Genomic DNA, 18,051 nt, shown 5'->3' with positions numbered 1-18,051 from the left:
CTCTCTTGTGAGAAATTATAAGAAAGTCTCTTTCCAAACGGTTCTATATAAATGTTTTTAAATGTTTGTCATTAAATCAATGAAAAATAAAAGTAAACAAAGGCAAGGGAGCAAAAATCCCCAAACTGGGAGAACCACAATGTCTTTATTCAGAAATCCTGTGCAGGCATTCTCTTCAAGTGTTGACCATGAAGAGCTGCTTACATATACTTCAACAGTACTTGCTGGTAAGATGGAGGCAGGAACGTCCCCTTGTTACTGCAGAGAATCAAAATGGCCTGAGCATTGGCGATGACTATGCACAAACGTTTCATACGCTCATAGACACTCTCCTAACAGAGTCTATGATCTAAAAGGATCGGCTTGATTACACTAACCAAGAACTATCTTACACTTATTGACCGTGTAAGAAATATTGACCAGCTCATACTTGTATCAGCCATATCAAGCAAGTAGAAGCTGCAAGGTTATCTCTAATCACCACCTAATTATTCTTAGCTACACAAAAAATGTAGCTTCAAGTCTAAACTATGGTGAGAATCACATGCATAATCATATTTAAACAGAGGCTGTAAGAAAAACATAATGACATAATCAAACCAAGAATTACATATTTGCCAAAAACATGGAGTATAGTATTAATGGAAGTTACTTGGTAACACTAGTATTCTGAAATGCATCACTCTTCTAGTCCCATTCATCATCGTTTATCTGCCACTCATCATCATCATCTCTCGGCGGCCTCACCACCAAAACAACCATCCCTAAACACTCCTCCACTCCTCTCTCCTTCAACACCGAACCTCTCTCCAACTTCATCCCATCTCCAGTCACAACCAAATAGTACCCATCCTCAGCCTCCACCGTCTTCTTCTCCCTATCCATCACCACCATTACCGCCTCCTCTTTCCCGTTCCACGGCAACACTTTCCTATCATCCCTAAACGAAACCGCAACCCCTCCTCTCCTAACCGCCACCACCGGATCCCAACCCGGTAAAACCACCCATCTCCTCCATTCCTTCTCAGCCTCCACAACACCAAACTCCCCACCCGACTCAAACTCCATCGGAGCTTCGCTAATCTTCCCCACTCCTTCCTCAGCTTCGCACACCGGTAACACAACAACCGAACTCGCTCCCGCCACTTCCCCGAACTTCAACCTCACCACAGGAACGCGAATGATCTTAACCTCCTCTTCCTTAGCCCTCTCCTCATCGCTGTATCCATGCAACTCCCTCCCCACAGCTTTCTTGGCTTTCTCAGTCACAGCAACCTCAAGCGCCTGCTCAAGCAGCGTCGTCCTAAGCTCAGAGGGGCTCCTATGCTCTCTGCTCTTCCTATACAACATGAAAGAGAGACAATCCCCAGGCAGATTGTAATCAAACTCCTCCCACCCTTTGTCTCCGCGGCGGTGAGGGTAATCCTTAATAGCTCTAGCGAGATCGTGCGCTCCTTTGGTATCGAACCCGTGCTCGACGATGTACTCAGCGGCGGCAACACGCTGGACCGTGCTGAGACGACGGATCTCGTAGAGAAGCTCCGAGCCTCCGGTCTCGAACGCGGCGATGAGCTCGGGTTTAGCGTTGGACTGGACTATGGAGTCGCGGACCTGAGCCCCGACGATGAGGCAGTTCTGCTCGACGCCGGAGATTCCGGTGAGCTCCTCGATGGTGGGAGGGGTGAAGCCTTCGGTGTAGAGGGAGGAGATGAGGGGGGCGTACTCGAACCAGAGGCCCATGCGGTCGGCGAGGACCTCGATTTTCCCGGCGGTGTCTAAAGATCGGAACTTTGGAGGGATTGGGGACGGCGGAGGGCGGAAAGGTTGGTAAAGGTTCTGTTTTGCTGGGGCTTGGCGGTTCGAAGCGGGGATTAAGCTGGCGCTGACGGTGAAGGGTGAAGGGTTAACGGGTCGGGTAATTGGGTGGGGAGATAGCCCGTTGGGTTTGGGTTTGGTGAAAAGGGAGAGGATTGAGGGTTTGAGAGTGGTTGCGGTGAGGGAAAGCATGGTGGTTGTGTGTGTGTGTGGTGAGAACAGAGTCGCAGAGGAAGAAGATGATGATGGAAAGAGATAAGACGCGGTATTTATATTAAATTAGATTTTTGAACCGGGTTTAAACCGGATCGGTTATCGCATATTCCTTTCTTGATATGATTTTCCCGCCAATAGTTAGTCCGTTGACCGGAAATGAGTGAGTGATGGATGTTTTCTGTTTCACCATCTGAAGAAGGGAGTTCAAATCTCCAAAAAGGATAGACGTCTACTGAAGATTTGACTTTCTAGTATCGATATAGTGTTAGTTCTTATGATCAGTTATATGTGTCTATATGACATTTTTGCTAGTATATACTCTAATATCATTCGGAGGATCCCGTATGTAACTATGTTATTTTACTATCCACATTCAGCATAAGTCAGTTTTCTACACGTTTCAATAAGCTCTTGATGGGTTTATGTAATATATGTACATACTTCATAGAACATTGGGAGGTGGATGCAGCTTAGCTTTTGATTGAGCAATCTTAGCCTCCGTGGCGTCTCACCTTCGCCGTAGCTCTCGCCTGATTTGAGAGCTCTGCCTCTCACTGTCCTAAAATCATTTGATTGTTTTATGGCTGCCCAAAGATGTTAGCTGTCTTTCTTTTAAGTCTCGTCGAGTCTTCCGACTTGGTTTGTGGCCGGTTTATGTAGTTTCCCTACCGCCTGCTTCCACACCGTGAAGCTCAAGAGTCTCTCAAGGCTTGCTGTTGTTGGTATTTCTGGAGTTTGTAGTGTTGTATGGGCTGATGCAGAGCTTGGTCACCTCTTCTGGCTAATGCAATTGCAGCCTCCCACCCAAGGGGCCCTCTGGTTATCAGTCTTCTTTGAGACATAATGATTTCATTTGCAGGTTCCAGCTTAAGGTGGTTCAGCCATCACAACTCTTCAAGTGTATAGTGCAAAGCAACACATCTTTAGTCTTAGCATTAATCTTGTTCACTAGATTAGTCCTATTATGTTCTACAAGTTTTTTTAACTTTTTGCGGTTTGTTCAACTAAACTAGTTTTTTAAAGCTTTTTGATTCAAGTTTCTTGTAATCTATTTCATTACTAGTTAATGATATTAACATTCTTAGCAAAAAAAATATATTCTTATCCCGGATTTAACAAATAATTGATCATATCCAATATTAACTATCAAGAATATTTTTTTTTCTCATCTTTGATTATATTATTGGACACTGCATGGATAATTACTACTATCACTTCTTTGTTTTATGTTTTTGCATAGCACATGAATGTTATAATATGAATAACTTATTCTTACCCTATCTCTTATAAAAAAATCAAATTGTAGATCTACCACGTTCATAGAATATAAATCAACACTTCTGTTCTGCCAGAACCTGAACACTTCTGTTCTGCCAGAACCTGTACACTTCTTGCCATTTGTCTTTAAAAACTTGCCCATGACATGTTTTGAATATATAAGAAGGCGAAGTAGAGAGAGAAAACATTCTCACTTCTATCCAAACAAAAATAGTTACCAACCAAAAAAGTTAGTCCTATCCGCTTCTCTTGCTTCCGCCTCTCCGCTGTCGTCTTTGACTTCGGTCTTTCCTGAGTGAGGTTGTTTGCACGGCTACGTTTTGAGGCATGTTTTTTTTTTTTTTTTTGGGTCTAAATGTTAAGTTTGAGGCATGTTTGTTTCACCATCTAAAAATGATCTATTTAAATGGAGATAAGTTGTTCGTTTACGCTTAAAATTACAAATCATTTGAATTACCCATTAATATGAGTTTCAAATTTTTAGACTAAAATAAAATTTATCTAGATGATTCATTGAGATATGTTTAATCGGTGCATCTGGATGTAAATGAACCTATCCAAATAACAATAACAAATTTACTTTTTTTCTAATAAATATTTATATTAAAGTTTAGATATATTTTTCACCAAAACACACAAAAATGTATTTTCCTGTCAAAACCAGAAAAATACATTTTCCACCAAAACTGCAAAAGACGCATTTTTCACTGATACCACAAAAATACAATTTTTGCCGAAAAAACAAAAAAAAAATGTTTTCTTCCTACCAAAACCACAAAAAACTCCCTTTTCCGCTAAAATCTCAAAACACATTTCCTGCCAAAACCGGTTAAATGCATTTTCTCGCCAAAACCGCAAAAACGCATTGGATTTTTCCCACCAAAACAACAAAAATGCTTATTCCCGCCAAAACTGCAAAAACGTATTTTTCCGCCAAAATCGCAAAAATATATTTTCCCACCAAAACTGCAAAACACATTTTTCCGCAGAAACTACAAAACGCATTTTTGCCAAGACCGCAAAAATGCATTTTCTCGCCAAACCGTGAAATCATGTTTTCCGTCAAGACCATAAATCACATTTTCTCGCAAAAACTGCAAAATTTACTTTCCCAAGAAAACCGAAAAAATATGTTTTTCTCTAAAACCGTTAAATTATATTTCCCACAAAAATCATATTTAAAAATAATTTTATTTTGATTTATTAATAAAAACCAATATAGTTAAAAAAATAAAATATGATTAAATCAATAATGATATATAAGTCATTTGCTTACTAAACTCATCTAGATGAAAATAGAGAAGAACAAACGAATACATATTCATTTAGATGAACGATTTGGACGGAGAAACGAACCCTCTGAATAACATCCATATGAATCAATTAACTAAATTATCTAAATGGGTCATCTAAATGGATGATGACAGATGGACAAATTAAATGAACAGGACCTTACCTTAGTGTTGTTTTGGTGACGGTGATTTTTCTGTTTCCTGTTTCCATTTTTTGGTGACGATGATGACGAGGACGAGTGGCGGTGGCCATTTCCCTTTTTTCCTGTTTGTCATCTTTGTTTTAAAGTCCGGTTTTGAAGCTTGGTGTAGTGAAGCGGTGATGGCCATGAAGTTGAGTCTGGGGCGATGGCGTGTAGGCTAGCCGGTGGAGGTCAGATGTAGCTTTCGGTAAATAAATCTATTTGGGGACAATATATTTGCCTCTCTTTGGAAGTTTCCCGACATCTCCCCTTCCTCCGAGAGTATTCCTTTCTCCCTCTTTCTCTGCTTTTTGTCGCATGGAATAAGATTTAGTCTCATTTTAACGTTGATGATGTGGCAATCTTAGGTTGCTTTTCTCAGATCGGGTTGTGGTTTGTAGGCGGTGCCGGTTCGGGGCTTCTCTCCATTTTGGTTCCTGCTCGTTGTTGGTGGCTGGAAAATATCGTCTATATCTTCTTAGCTTTTGATAGTGGTGGTGGCTCAAGAGTTTTATTTTTTTTTGCGGCGGTTCTTCTTTGGGGTTTGATGGTGTGGCTTCTAGAATCTTTTTATGGTTTTGTCTTCCATTTGTTGAACTTCTACACGGGTTGAGTTTGGTTTGGGTTAAGGTTAGAGTTTCTGAGTTATTTTGATTGATCCCTTTATCAAGTCCATTGGGATTCTGGTAAGAGTGTTTACACTAAAAAGAAACATAAAAAATATATTAATACAATAAAAAAATTAATAGAATCAAAAGTTTTTTAAAAACCATGTTTGATATGATCTATATGATCTATCAAAGCTTAACACCTTAAATTGGCAAGTACATGATCTATATGCCTAATATAAGCGTTACAGTTGTACTAACGTGTGATGTACTGACAAATAATTCAGAGACAGGTTTTTCGGTGTTGATTTAAATTAACAAGTTTGATAGACCAAAACATATTTATGGACAAACTATGACACAAAAATATTTGAAAAGTGGTAACTTATAGTACCAATTTGTAGAAACGGTGGAGCTGAAAAAAAAAACAAAGAATCTTTAAGAAAATGATAGGATGTTAACAAGTTCTTTTGATATCTCTTTACCTTTTTGTTTGTCAACAATATTGTGCTACGGAGATATCAAATTTCCTTAACTTTCTCTCTCCACCTTATCTCTTGAAGACGATAAACTTGAGCTTCGTCTCCTTCGGCACCGACGGCGCGTGGCGGCGCGTACGGTGACTGGAGGCCCCCTCCGTCTAGTTTCTTTCTCTCGTTTTGCTGTTATCCCATCTGTCTCGCTCCCTTCGATATGTGCGTTGTTCTGGGCTAGGGCTTGGCTCCGGAAATTGCTCCGCTGCAGAGGAGTTTTGATCCGGTGGTCTCGCAGCTTTCTCTGGAACAATGGCGAGAAAGTCGAGCGGTGGGTGGAGATTGCAGTCGGCTTTTTGGGGTATGGTTGGAGATCGATTTTCTCTTTCAGATCTCGTCCTGCTTTTTTCTGTTCGTGAGGAGGAGCGTCGCGGTGTCCTCTCCTGGGTTTCGACGGTTCGCTGCTCTAGCCCAGGCGGTTCTCGGCTACGGAGGGTGTCTCTCGTCGGTTTTGAACCTGAGTATCCTCCTCCTAGCGTGGTGTGTGCTGGTGGGTTTCTCTACCACGGCGGCGAGTTCGTGAGCTTCAGCACGCAGGCGGGATGGTGTCTGAGCTCGGTGGCCGGCTCGCGTAGGTCATATGGGAGGTTTAAAGAGCGGTCGTCTATGTCCGCTTGAGTGGCCTTTCACTTTGCTTCCTCACCTTTGGCCCTCCTCTTTGCGGTTTCTGTACTGGTGTGCCCTGTTTCAAATCCCGTTCTTGTTGAGGCAAGTGACGGCCCTAGCGTCTCCAATTTCAGTTCGTCGGTTCTCGGCGACGACGAGCGTGTGGTGGTTCTCTGGTCATTGACCGCCACTTCCTAAAGCTCGGTCTTCGCTCACATCCCAGCATCACTTGGGTTTGCTTGTGCTCTTTGTGGTGGTGTGCGAGGCAATTGTGTGCAGGTTGGGCTCGGTATGGGATGTTCGGAGGTTGCAGCCCCTTTTTGCTCGGAACGGGATCATGTATAGGTCGTATTCGGGTCTAATAAAAGCTCGGTTTTGGTTTCTGCGGGTGTGTAGGCCTCTGCTCTTGTTGTCTGTTCTTGTGGGTTTGTGCTACTAAGCCTCGGCAAGCTGTTCTCGGATGGGCCATTATCTTTAAGAGCGGATCATCGGGGAGGCCAAAATTACCGGGTTCCGACTCTCGGTTGAACTTGGCTCATTCTTTTGCGGCAAGCTGTTGTTGTGGACATGGCCGAGCCTCGGGGATAGCGGTTTAGGTAGTTTGTGTCTTTCGTCCCGTTTTAGCTAAATCGAGTTTGTGTTTAGATTTATTTTCCGTTTATCTGTTTCTTGTTAACCTCTGTATTTTCTGTCAAAAACGAAAAAACTTGGTAATAATATCTTTACATTTTTACCAAAAAAAAAAAAAAAAAAAAAAACAATATTGTGCTACCTTACTTAATTGTCGTGCAGATAGGTCGTGTTTTGTTACGCCTGCGCGTAACATCTATTCTCGCCTGTCATAAGCAGTTCGTTGCTTCCTTCACTCTTATAAATTTATAATATACATTACGCACGTATATATATACTTACATGTGTATTAAATTATTTATAAATAAACTTACATGTGTATTTAATTCTTTAATGTACGACGATGAAATGTATTTATTTTTATTTTTTTGAAAAGAGATGAAATGTATTTATCATTGTTAAAGAAATCACTAGATGAAGCGATTTGGATAGACCCAGGGCCGGCTTAATATATAGAAGGGCCCTTGGGCAAAAAGAATTTTAAGGCCCCTATAGTAAGTTAATTTTTTAACGTTGGTAAAAAAATTTCCTGAAATTTCGACTCGAGCATCAAACATGTATATTCTCTTTAATAATTTAACTAGAAAAAATTGTGATACATTGTTTTAATACTGTTTAAATCTAAATCAGATATGCTAATTAAATAATTAGGGCCCCTAATATTGTAAGATTTGAACCGGACCCGGGGCGGTCGCACCGGCCGCACTCCCTATTGAGCCGGCACTGGATAGACCTAACATCTAGTGATCAGAATCTAAGCATTATTAATTTTATGTTTATTTATTATGTATCTTATTTTATTTTACATAATTTAAAATTTTGTGTGTTTAATTAAAAGTTTACTTTGATAAAATATAAAAAATATAAAAAATCAGATAAACGTGTGAATTTATACTTAGAAACAAAATTAGAGAAAAATACCATCACCTGTTTATATACAGTAAATATGATATAACTAAATTAGTTACAATTCACTCTGATATTCTTTATTAACTCGTTTAGACTAATTTATATTAATTTAAATTAATTTAAACCAAATTAGACAAATTTTAACTGATTAAAATAATTTAAACAGTATAGATAAGATTTTAAGAAAATCGTTTCGGTTATAGATGATTCCTTCTATAGCTATATTTAGTACTATATTGGTACTTATACATAATTCATTCTCATTTAATGGACATAAGTGTCAAGTTTGCATAGAATATGGGATGTGTACCTTCGCTGGGGAAATTTTGATAATTTCTTTAACATAAAAAGATGTAAGCTAATTAATTAATAGACAAAAAATTATAAACAAGTGATGAGTGCACCCTGGGAGAGAAACATGAAGGGAGGAAGGGAATCATAAGTGCATGTGAAGAGACGATACTACTACTGTTTTGCCAAATATGGAACAAGTGTATTTTGCTACAAATGGGAACGACAATTTTGAAGTTTTAGATGAATATTAAAGAATAAATAGTCTTGGTTTAACCAACAAAAAGGTCTTAAAAGCTTAACCCTATATGGATCCATGGTAGTATGGTACTGATAGGGCTTTCGTTTCCAAATGCTGGAACTCCGTCCCCCTTACGATGTTCTCTCTCTATTATCATATATGGAGATCTCAAAATATAATACATGTGTTTCGTGATTTAGGGAAAGATTGGTTACAGAAAATGGTAAAATCTCCTTTTTGGGTCATTGGGTGTCAAGAAAAGGTAAAATCTATGTAAAAGGTCAAAAACTAGTTGGATAGTTAGGGACTAAAATAAGTACTATACAATACTTCTATTGGTGAGGTTAGAGGCTTAAAAGTATATAGAATGTGGAATCCATCTTAATCTAGTGGTCTATTGGTGAGGTTAGTGTTTTCGCAGGGCCGGCTTAGGGCATGGGGCAAGGGGGCGTGGGCCCCAGGGCCCAAACAGTTTTTAACAAAAATAGTATGAAAGAGGGGTCCAATTTTTTAAAAAATAATTAAGGATAGGGGCCCAAAATTTTTAAATTATTCATATATACATGTAAAAAAAATTTTTTGCCCAAGGGCCCACTATTATCTTGAGCCGGCCCTGTGTTTTCGTACCATATGTATGCAATAATTAACATCTTTCTTTTTTTTAAATCGCACTTCCAGCTTGGGGTAGAACCACTAAACCTTTAGTTAATCGACCATGTTGATTTGTTTATTGTAGTTGGTAGTTAAAACTTTAACCAAATTTGAAGTATCTCTTTCTCAAGCCGAAGCTGAACTCGAAATAACCGAATGCCCTCGTCCATATATTAAGGTTTTGTAAAAAGTAACTAAATAGGTTGACACCACAATAACACACGGTCTAGAAGCATATATACCTGGAAATATATGATTCGCCAAAAAATCACATACAGTGAATCGAGATCAAAGGAGATTGTATTCAGATCAATAAGTGTGATGTTGGTGCCAAATCAAACTACTGTTTCTTGCTTTCCACTGACAATGATGGATTCCAAACGCGTAATTTATCACGCGCCATTCCGTGTGGCTCTATCTCTCCTTGCGCCTATGTTTGATGCTACACATTATTGTTATGATATTAGGTACTTTATCTATGAAAAAACCGACATTTAAATACTGAACTTACTTTAATTTGCCAAACAATAAACGAACTTTTCATTAAGCTAAAAAATTAACAAATTTATGTTGACTGGGCCATTTTAGATATGAATTTAGTCAACACTAATTAACGTTAAGTGGACGTTTAGCGTTAACGACCACGTAAACGAAGTCGTTTTAAAATTAGAATTATCCCCAAATCGAAACCGTATGAACCCTCGATTTGATCCTTCTCTACTCTCTCTCTCTCTCTTCACACCAGAGCACAAAATCAAATCTCCAAACATCTCCTCTCCTAATATCGATTCTATCTCTTTTCTTCAAACGTGAAAGATGAGTTCGAAGTGTATATGTGGTAGTGATGTTTGTACATTAACGTGGAAAACACAAGAGAATCCTGGGCATCCTTTATTCCGGTGTGAAACTATGAAAGATGAAGTTTGGTTTGGTGAATTTCGACACCACTGTTGGATTTTTGCTTAACAATAGAATTGTTATTTGCTAGGAACATTTTTTTAACAGAAGATTCACGCCTTCATTTTTACATTGTCTTATACTCTTTCTTATTCAAACATGTTTCCAAGTTAAAAGATCAGAACATAACAGTTTGTTTCTTTTACAGGTCGTAGGAAGAAAACCTTGTAAAATAGATAAACAAAACAAAACTGAGTTTCTGTTTCTTTATCATTGATCTGTTTTTAGCTTTCAGTTAGTTTAAAAAAAAATAACAATGGCCCTGTTCGGCAAGTGAACGATGCCGTAGCGACCAGCTACAAGAAAATAACACTGAGAACTGAGAATTAATAGACGAACATGTCAAGAGAAGAAACGTTCCTTTTAAAATTATGATCGCCGTAGCTGCCGCAGCGTGTTGACGGGATGAACAGGGCCACTGTGTCTTCAGTTAGTTTTTTTTAAAAAGAAATTTTCTTTATTTCTCTCCTTTGGCAAGAGAAGAAACGTTTTGATTTGTACTAAAACATTCTTAAAAATAATGGCAGGACTCGTTTAAGAACAACAAAAGCAGCATCTAAGATACTGAAACACAACATCAAAGTTTTAGTGTAACTCACGACATGAAAACCATCACAAAAACAAAAGTAAACAAAACAAAGGAACCATCATCTTCATTATCCAAGCTGTGATCCACCTTGTGAACCAAGCTCTGACCCTCCTTCCTATGAAAAACATAGCATATCAATATGATGTAAAGACATAAAGAAAACAACACAAGCATACCTGATCCTTTCTTGGGCGACCTCGTGGTCGTTTAGGCTCGGGTTCGACCCTTGGATTTGAACAACTAACTTTGGTATGTCCTTCTTCTCTGCAGTTTGAGCAAGTCATAATGCGCTTATCACGACTTAGCCTAGTCTTACTTGTTGACTGTGAAGATGATTCATTGGCGCTTTTCTTTCTAGCATAATTACTTGGCCTTCCTCTATTACCTAACCTATTTGGTGGAGGCAAGACAGGTAGCCTGTTCAACGTCGGCCACAACTTCATCCCTTCAACAGGCCTAATACTATGCTCATAAGTCTTTCTCCATTTTATAGTAGTGTAGTAATCTGAAACGTAATCGTCCACTTTTTGCTTCTTTGCGGAGATCACACAAGCGGCATGATTACATGGAATTCCATTTAGTTGCCACATCCCACAACCACAAGTTTTCAGATTCATATCAACACTATAATAGCAGCCATGGTCGTCAATTTCGAAGACATTACCAGTAGCCATATATCTAATATAATCTTGACCCTTAGCTATAGCAGATTCTATTGCAACGTGAGCTCGTTTAGTGAACCTAGTCTTCAACCTATTATAAATTAGAGACCGTTTTGCTGTGCGAACCATGCATTGTCTCCTAATTTCCTCTAACAGGTGAAGAAGTGGTTTTCGCCTAGCCTCACGGATTGTTTTATTGAAAGATTCATTAAGGTTGTTCAGATTATCATTGCAACATGAACCAACCTTAAAGAAAGCCCGCGACCAAGTGTGAGGATTGGTGACTTGAAGGTTTTGATGCGCCACTGGATTGTACCTCTGAAGCTCATTCATTTTCTCACGAAAGTCTCCTAAAGTGTAACTGCGAGCTATTTTCCAGAATAATCTCTCTAGCTGAGGGTCATGGCTATCTCTCTTCTAATTCCCAAGAATGTGTCTAGCACACATTCTATGTTCTGCATTAGGAAGCTCTAAATGAACAGCTTTCAACAAACCCTACATAACAACACATAAAACACTTGTTATTTTGATGTAAACCGGTCTTAATATAAGTAAAACACTTGTTACCTTTTGCCTATCAGATATGATTGTGAAGTTGCTTCCATCACCAAGTTCCAAATCCATCTTTAGATGATTGACGAACCATGCCCAATTGATATCATTTTCGATCTCCACTACAGCCCAAGCAATTGGCACAATTCGATTATCTCCATCTCTTCCAACAGCAGCAATCAATTGGCCCTTCACATCCCATTTGAGAAAGGCTCCATCTAGACCTATGATTGGCCTACAAGTGGACTTCCAATCCGATCTTTGTGCTTCAAAACATACATAGAAGCGATCAAACCTTTGTTTGCTTCTTGGTGTTGCTCCTGGAATGGTCACTATCTCTGTGATGGTGCCTGGATTTTTCTTATGTAGTTCGGCTTCATAATCCCATATTCACGAAAAGTGAGCTTCATGGCCAGCTCTCCTTTCCCTAGTGATTTTTGTCTTCGCTTTTCGACACTGCTCATCGGTTACTATCAAGCTGTAAGTCCGTTTGATCTCCTCACTAATTTCTATAGCTGTAAGCTTTGGATTCAGCCTCAATCTTTCCGCAAACAGTTGTGCAATTGACGAAGTCTTCAACAATTTCGAGTAACCAGACCTTATGCAAGTGTGTTCATTAACATACACTTTTATTTGCAGCTTATGCTTCCTCTTTTCATACGAACAGTACACCCTCCAAGGACAATCATATTCAGTGTCCGAGCAAACAGCACCAAGCTTCAGTTGTGATGAAATATATAGCTTAACGTCGTATCTTGTTTTCAATGAATACCTCAAAAGAGCTTGCTTGAACTCAGCCGCAGAAGAAAATGTCTTTCCCAAAGCCAAAACCTCATTGCTTAATGCTTCATCCTCTCGAGCTTCCCTTCGCGCATCCTCTTCTTCATCATCAGATGATATAGGATCAGGTATATTATCTTCTTTCCAACAGTCGTCATCTCCGCTCTCATCATCGTCTCCTCCATCATTCCTTGCGACATCTCCAAAGTGTGTAGGTAACACTTCACAAGCTTCTTCTTCAACTCGAATGCCACATGTTTCTTCTTCCTCGACATCATTCTCTTCAGCTTGTTCTACCAATTCATCATCAGAATCGTCAACAATGGCTTCACAGTCATCACCAGGTACACATTCACGCTCCTCTCTGTTGACGTCCTCAACTTCATTCCTCTCCATATCATTGTTTTCAACCACAACTGGGGATTCATCTTCGTGTTCTCTTGGCTTAGGTGGACGGATAGGAATCTTTTTCCTTTTTTCCTTGGGGTTCATGGTCAGATTTTTACGAAGAATCAGAGGATAAGTAAATTGCAGTCTTGGATTAGGAGTCTAAGGGGAAGGAGAAGAGATGAAATCGATAAGTTAGGGTTCATGCAGTTTCTAGTTCTAAAACGACTTTGTTTACGTCGACGTTAACACTAAACGGCCGTTTAACACTTATTAATATTGACTAAGCTAGTATCTAAAACGGCACAGTCAACATAAGTTTGTTATTTTTTTAGGTTAATGAAGAGTTTGTGTATTTTTTGATAAATTTGAGTAAGTTCAGTATTTAAATGCCCGTTTTCTCCTTTATCTATTGATAATTCGATGTTTTTTGTTATCTTCCCTCTCTAATCTCATAAATGCTAAACTTGTGTTGGATGATGATATCATTTTCCAAAAAAAAAACTCATCTGTTAGATACACTTGATTCTGGCTGTTTTTATTAGGTTAAATTGAATTTGTACATTAATCTGTCAGCTATAGTATGACGAAAACGAAGGGACGACAAAACAGTTATGACGAAAATGAAGGTTGAACAAACATTCACACGAGATAAGGTCCTGTAGAAGAGAGACAAACGGTGCGTTCAAATAAACATCTGAAGACTCAACTTCTTCCCTTTAGAGTTTTCAAAAAAAAAAAATTCTTCCCTTTAGCGATCGTTTTATTCAATTTTATTATAGTTCAAACATTGTATGATATAAATTTCTTAGACAAAATCTTTTAAACTTGGTCTGAATAGTTTGGTGCTAGAATTACTGTCGGAGTTATTGCCACGATCACTAATACCGCTGCTCAACTGGCATGCTTTTACCATTGTGATGAAGCTGTACACATAAAAACTTAACTAGACTTTTTTTTGTTGAAAAAAAAACTTTACTCGACTTGAAGCAAACAAAACACGAGTTTAATTACTTGATGTGTTTGTTTTCCTCACTCAGGAATTTAATCTTAGGAAACGACTAGGTCTTAAAAAGTACTATTCTGAGTTTAATTAATCCATGATTTCCGGAAAAAGAAAAGATAATATATGTTAATGAAGTCATTTTTAAAGTAAAAAATAAAGTGAAGGAAGGGAACACGAATAATGCGAAAACAAAAGTATATAAACGCAACGTAACGCATAAAGTAATTTTTTAAAATAAAACATTGAAAAATGTCGCTGCAAATTGCAGGCAAGGAACACAGACTATTCCTCCTCATGTCATGTCAATGTTCAACTTCAAGTTCCCCACTTGACCCATTGCCATTGGTCACACTCTCTTTCTCTCTCTTCGGCAATGAAATTACTCTTTTCTACGCTGTGTAACACTCAGTCCCCCTTCTTCTTCTTCTCTCTCTACAATATTGTACTCATCTGCTTAGCCTCTCTCTCTCTCTCTCTCTCTTTAAATGCCTTGTGCTCTTCAGTCTTGAAATTACACTCGTTGAGTCTAGACAAGTGTGATTTTATGAATCCATCGTCTCCTAAATTAGAAAAGCTAGAAAATAATAAAATAGAGAAAAGAATCCCACTTTTGATAGCTTCCACTTATATATCTTCTCTCATCTTCTACAGGCAGCAATAAACTTCACTTCTCTCTCTCTCCTTTTTTCAGTTTATTCTCCCTTTGCCTCACCATTTCTGTTCATATTTGTTTGTTTGATTTGATCTGCCAAAGTTGAATCTATCCCTTTTATAGTACCATTTTCACCATGACAACCAGTTAAGTCCCTCTTTCTCTCTGTTTGGTTTTAATTAATGATCTAAAAACCCTAATCTCGATCATTATAAGAAAAGCAAAACCCTAGATCAGATTTCATCCTCTTCTTACCAAACTCAAAACAAGATTAAGCAATGGAACTGATCCCTCACCAAGCAAACAAGAACCCTATTACCTCAGCACAATTAACACCTCCTTCCCCAAGCCGGTACGAGAATCAGAAACGCCGTGACTGGAACACCTTCTGCCAGTACCTCCGGAACCACCGTCCTCCGCTCTCTCTCCCCTCGTGCAGCGGCGCACACGTGCTCGAGTTCCTCCGCTACCTCGACCAATTCGGTAAAACAAAGGTTCACCACCAAAACTGTGCCTTCTTTGGCCTCCCTAACCCTCCCGCGCCTTGCCCTTGCCCTCTTAGACAAGCTTGGGGCTCACTAGACGCCCTCATCGGCCGCCTCCGTGCCGCCTACGAGGAGAACGGTGGCCCTCCCGAGGCTAACCCCTTCGCCTCACGCGCCGTCAGGTTATACCTCCGTGAAGTCAGAGACTTCCAGGCCAAAGCTCGCGGTGTTAGCTATGAGAAGAAGAGGAAGAGAGTTAACAGGCAGAGAACGCAAACGCTATCGCAGACGCAGCCGCCTCTACCGCTGCAGCAACAGCAGCCACAGCAAGGTCAGTCTGTGATGGCTAATTACTCGGGTGCAATAGTATGATCATATTATATAAATTTCTCTACTTTTTATGTATTGTATTGTTCCGTATTCGCTTCTCTATTTGTATAATCTATTGTCTTATCTTTTTTTTTTGGTCAACAATCTATTGTCTTATCTGCATTATCTACATATATGCTGTTGTTGCTCTTTTAGTTGTTTGTGAACAAGATATGTTATGATTGTTCACGCTAAAGTGTTTGATCCTTTTATGTTTTTGGAGTTTTAATTTGATTTAAATTATAACCATCAGCTTGAGGGTCATCCCATACAGTTAGGGCTCGTGTGTATAACTCAGCTAGACTTTAGATGATAGATTAATCATTTCTTTTCCATGTGATGATGGTTGAGGTTTTAGGGAACATTTGTCGATGCTTATTTTATTTCCGTGATTAGATATGAATCTGATTTATAGATTGACATGAATGTGTGTATGTATATGGGTACTTTATGGTGATATATACTAATTACTAACGCGTCTCATTGCTAAAAACAAATCCATATACTAGTAATCGCAATTTTGTACATGTATGCTTCTCAATCAATTCCAGATATTCCTAACCGCTAATATCATTACTGATTGGTCGTTGATAGTTATTGTAGTCCCAAAATTTTATGTTCATAGCCATATGACATGATTTCTCATTAATTGCTTACTATTGGTTTCCTTGTCATGAGCAATGCATTCACTGTTTTTTTCACTTTCAAGGTCACTTAGCGCGAGTCACCTCCTAAATTTTTAATTCTACCTTTTCCGTGGATTATTCATTCGGCATAAAGCTTTCTTACGATGATCTAAGGTAGAACATCAAAAGAATTAAACTATGACTATTTGACAAAACGGTGTATAGAATATTGGCTAATTGGCTCTTAAGATAGGTTCAACATCAGAAAATTTCGGCCCAACCCAGAGAATAATGCTTCACGAACACAGACTATGCAAACTTAGCTGTCATTTAATCTATACGCAAATGGTAATGGTATAATAGTCATATGAGTCATGACCAAATGATATTTTGAAGATTAAATATAATATTCATTTTAGTAAATAAATTGAACGATAAATTTGGAAATATTATCAAAACATGTAAAGTATATACAGTTATCAAATTTCTCACATGTTTTCAAATGTACAACTTTCTAATATGTGACAAAGCTTAAAGTGTAATGTTTAATTTGTAGTTCGCAAACTATTTACTTTTGAAAGTAACTGTTTGAATATGCCTTTACTCAAATTGAAATTCTCGTTTTGGATGTACTTTATAGAATATTGAATTTTAGTATGCCTTGATGGACCAGTGATATTTTCTTGAAAATGTTTGATGAAAATTTCTGATTCTTAAGAAAAAAACTCCAATATGTGTTAGACATACACTATGTTAACAAAGATTTTACATTTTATACGTACATTATTTTTTATATATGCATAGGCTTCCAGATAGTGGAACTTGGATAGGTTTAGATGTTTACAATCAAAATTCAAATCCGTAATAAACAAATGTGCTTAGACAATGTGGTATAACAAAATTAAAACCTAAACCTAAAATGGATCTATATTCAAAAGAAAAAAAACAAGAAAACATGCACAGCAAGCAGTTTTGGCCTTTGGGATTGGATTTCTTCACGTGACATATTTAAAAAGTCTGCTTTTTTATTTTCTTTTAATGTGGAATCGCAAAATTTCACATTATCATACAACAATACAGATAATTATTAGCGATAAAAACAACAAAAAATTAATTAATTATCCTTAGGATTCAGATATCAGAGAAGATCAAACCTCTTTCGATAAACACAAATAGGAATTCCCAAACAGCAGACAGGTTGGTACGATGTTCTCATATTTAAATGTTTAAACAAAAGTGAACGGTTTCGATTAAAAAACTATCAAAGAAGTGCATCCGATGCTTACCAGGTGTCCACCGGTTTTACTCAGAATAGTGGTCCCGGTTAAAACCCAATCGCACGTGGAACCGAGTATCCGGCCCGGTCTACAATAAGAGACTGGACCCACTTTGTTTTCTTACTGTAATTTATCATATAAAACATTTTCTACTTTTGGATTATAGTCTTTTAGAAATCATGATTCATTATATTATCTACAGTTATGATTATATGAAGTTTTGTTATGATTTTTCCATATGACATTAGTTGAGTCAAGTGCCATTATGCACGTAGCTTTACAAACACTGTGTGATATATTTACCACCAGTACTGTTTACAACGATGGAGTTTTCTCTTCGTTTGTAATAAATACTGCAGACGTATTTGCTTCTTAAAACCAAAATCAACATGCCCTGTTATCCTTCTCTCCTTTGTCTCGCATGTACACATAACGCTAAATATCACGAATCATAATT

General features: G+C 38.3%; 4 protein-coding genes across 4 annotated transcripts; 2 read left to right on the top strand and 2 right to left on the bottom strand.

Moving 5' to 3' along the window:
• Positions 1–30: 30 nt before the first annotated feature.
• On the bottom strand, positions 31–2,075 carry LOC103874579 (rubisco accumulation factor 1.1, chloroplastic). The gene is made up of 2 exons (XM_009153003.3): positions 653–2,075; positions 31–258 (listed from the first exon to the last, which is right to left on the bottom strand). The coding sequence occupies exon 1, from the start codon at positions 2,005–2,007 to the stop codon at positions 688–690; it is 1,320 nt and encodes a 439-aa protein (XP_009151251.1). The 5' UTR covers positions 2,008–2,075; the 3' UTR covers positions 31–258; positions 653–687.
• A 57-nt stretch (positions 2,076–2,132) lies between these two features.
• Positions 2,133–14,562, top strand: LOC108868837. The gene is given in 2 exon segments (XM_033273873.1): positions 2,133–14,468; positions 14,471–14,562. Coding segments are annotated over 2 exon segments (126 nt in total). The 5' UTR covers positions 2,133–14,434.
• LOC103874833 lies at positions 10,766–11,793 on the bottom strand. The gene is made up of 4 exons (XM_033273568.1): positions 11,115–11,793; positions 10,975–11,062; positions 10,855–10,913; positions 10,766–10,773 (listed from the first exon to the last, which is right to left on the bottom strand). The coding sequence occupies exons 1-4, from the start codon at positions 11,791–11,793 to the stop codon at positions 10,766–10,768; spliced, it is 834 nt and encodes a 277-aa protein (XP_033129459.1).
• Positions 14,563–14,616: 54 nt separating the features above from the next.
• On the top strand, positions 14,617–15,907 carry LOC103874577 (protein LIGHT-DEPENDENT SHORT HYPOCOTYLS 1). Its single transcript, XM_009153001.3, has one exon. It carries the CDS (start codon positions 15,116–15,118, stop codon positions 15,692–15,694), a length of 579 nt encoding a protein of 192 aa, XP_009151249.2. The 5' UTR covers positions 14,617–15,115; the 3' UTR covers positions 15,695–15,907.
• The last annotated feature ends 2,144 nt before the right edge of the window (positions 15,908–18,051 follow it).

The sequence above is a fragment of the Brassica rapa genome, chromosome A06 (genome assembly GCF_000309985.2).
Source record: "Brassica rapa cultivar Chiifu-401-42 chromosome A06, CAAS_Brap_v3.01, whole genome shotgun sequence".
NCBI classification, from domain to species: Eukaryota; Viridiplantae; Streptophyta; class Magnoliopsida; order Brassicales; family Brassicaceae; genus Brassica; species Brassica rapa.
Note: the sequence above shows the minus strand (reverse complement) of the source record. Positions and strands in the feature narration are given on the sequence as shown.